At 35.7% G+C, this 2667-nt stretch overlaps 1 protein-coding gene across 1 annotated transcript; it reads left to right on the top strand.

Moving 5' to 3' along the window:
• Window positions 1-399: 399 nt before the first annotated feature.
• LOC109591247 (Golgi-specific brefeldin A-resistance guanine nucleotide exchange factor 1-like) lies at window positions 400-2660 on the top strand (the record flags this gene model as incomplete). The annotated part of the gene is made up of 7 exons (XM_020007016.1): window positions 400-474; window positions 533-592; window positions 829-978; window positions 1593-1709; window positions 1971-2112; window positions 2208-2384; window positions 2567-2660. Coding segments are annotated over exons 3-7 (552 nt in total), but the record flags the coding sequence as incomplete, so codon positions are not given.
• Window positions 2661-2667: the final 7 nt, after the last annotated feature.

The following is a 2667-nucleotide window of genomic DNA, read 5'->3' as shown; positions in this document are numbered from 1 at the left end:
AACATGTACGTTGTACAATGTCAATGCATGTAGTAATAATTTGGGCAAATTANCTTTTTTAAAATTAAGTTTTGGAAATTTATAATTTTTACATTATGTTTTAGCATGCCCACATCTCAAGTTAAGGTTGTACTTTCCAACATGTTCATAGTTAATGCATTTGCATTAAGACACACATGTCAAAAATTTATGTCCCAGTCTACATAGTTATAATATTAGCCATTACACACAGAATAGCATTACATTACTATTATTGCTTAATTTGACTTACCATTACAATTCACTGCTATGTACCTCTCTATCTCTTTATATAGTGTTTCTGTCATGCCCAAGGTTCTACTGTGTCCAGAAATTTGGTTCATCTAAACTGTCTGGAAGCCATTTTACAGTTTGAGTGCTTCAGAATAAGCGAAACTCTGAAAATGTTATTAAAAATTGTAAACTGACAAATGACAACCAATTTTTTGTTGAATGGTATGCATGAATCTGCTACATTATAATTAAGCGTTTACATCTGTATTTGTGATCATAGGAATAATCCTTGCTGAAGCTACCCCCTGACATACTTAACAGGATTGCTTACTTAATTAAGGTTTGTTTATATTACAGTATTTCCAATCGATGTACATGTATTTAATAGGAGGAAGTAATTATAAAAGTTGAAAACTTTTCTATCAGGCCTCACGCTTTTAGCCTTTTTCTATGTACATGTACATATCCTCACCTTTTGAATCTTCATGAATTCTTAAAGACAGTTACTATACCTGTACAATTGTCGAAGTACGCTTGTTTCTCAGTGTCTTATAATGTCATAATTATTAATTTTAGGTTCAAGACTGCTGACTCAAATGAAAAGTTTAGATACTTCATTGATGTGATGCAACACTTTTCTTTAGAGAAAGCTGTAGTCAACACTTCGGAGGTCACTTTGTACTACAAAGTCGCCAATCTTGTGGATGGTGACAAAAGATATGCCTGGTTAGCCCTAAAATAATCAGGGTGTCATACAGGGTAGTGGGAAATCCCCCCCTACTCTAAGTTCCCCCCCCTAAAATAGTCTGAGTGGTTCATACTGCTACATCCGCCGCCTGTGCTTATGATTTATGCCAAAAATAGAATATAGCTATTTTATGCAAACCTTTATGCTCCTACATATACTTACACTCGTGTAATATTTTTGTGTTATGACTGAAGCCCAGGCAACATTTTGCTAGCAAGACTTGTGGTTACTTTGATTGTTTGAACAACTTGTTGCAAAATTCGTGCTGATTTCTATTCTGTTCATTACAAGATCAATGTAACCGCATATGTTGCTAACACCATGTTTCCTTGTGTGTATGAGCTAATCGGAAGTGCATGTACATGTACATGTATTATATATCAGATATTTTATTTCTGATTATCAAATTTAATTTCTTTTGCAAGCATAATAAGTCAAATTTAACTTTAAAAATGACACGACTAAGAAAATGTAATCATCATAAAGCAGGTTATTCTCATGGCACGTAGCTGTAATCAATCTCTGTTAGTATTGTCTATTGATTAATTATTACATAATGTAATCTTTCATTTTTTCTCTCTTATACATGTAGGTGCGTTAGATATAGTGCGTCCATTTTGTTCGGTGGTCATCAATGAAGAGACAATCGGCCCAATAACTGGCCTGGCTATAGGAGCACTGGATAAGTTCTTTGCCTCAGGATTATTAGGTATCTAACTAGTAGCGACATAGAACTAGTAGCGACACAGGATTTTTAAGGAGTGGACATTATGAAAGTGATGAGTCAGTCCTTGTGTTGGTATATGAAGTACACTTGATGCATATGGGGGGTATATGGTCATGTACATGTAAGAAAGGTGTCTGGAGTGTTGTAGTGCCATTATCAGTTAAGAGGCTCTTACTGTATCCTATTCTATCATTTACAGTTACTTTATTCTTTCATGTTCCTATTATTTTCATGTACATGTAGATCCATCTTATGATAAAGCAGCTCATGGTTTCTGTGAAGTGGCTGAAGCTATCACTCATGCTCGGTTTGTGGGTACTAGCACTGCCAGTGATGAAGTCGTACTCATGAAAGTACTCATAGTACCTGATAATGAGGGAGGGAGGTGAGAGAGACAGAGAGTGATTTAATCTTTGATTTAATACACACACACACATGTATACATATATTCATATTATTTCACCTTTTTCTCTACAATAGTTCTCTAAGTGGTGATAGTCCTACTGCTCCTGCGGGTAGTACATTCACGACATCAAGAGGTGTCCATTTTTCTGGTCCAGTAGGAGGAGGAGACGAGGGAGAGAAGTCTCCTCATGGTATGCCTTGCGTTAGGGAAGTTCTGAGGTTTTTCATTTCCATTATCAATCCTAAAGACAGGTGAGCCTGTTACTCTATGTACTGGAAAATCTATAAAAAGCATTACTTGTTCTTTTTCAAAAGTTTTGACAGTTTGAATGAAACAGTATTGATGTATTTGAACCTGTGTGCCCATTGATCCCTTATTTAGTCATACATGTATAGTCTTCTTTCTTTTCTCTCTCTTCCTTTCCTCCATAAAGGAATGACAAACGAGTGATATGCATTGGATTGGATTTGGTGACTGTTATGTTGGAGTGTGGCGGGAAGAGTCTTGTAGACATTAAATCACTGAGAGTTCTCA

Source organism: Amphimedon queenslandica, unplaced genomic scaffold (genome assembly GCF_000090795.2).
Source record: "Amphimedon queenslandica unplaced genomic scaffold, v1.1 AMPQUscaffold_8621_Cont19436, whole genome shotgun sequence".
Taxonomy (NCBI): domain Eukaryota; kingdom Metazoa; phylum Porifera; class Demospongiae; order Haplosclerida; family Niphatidae; genus Amphimedon; species Amphimedon queenslandica.
Note: the sequence above shows the minus strand (reverse complement) of the source record. Positions and strands in the feature narration are given on the sequence as shown.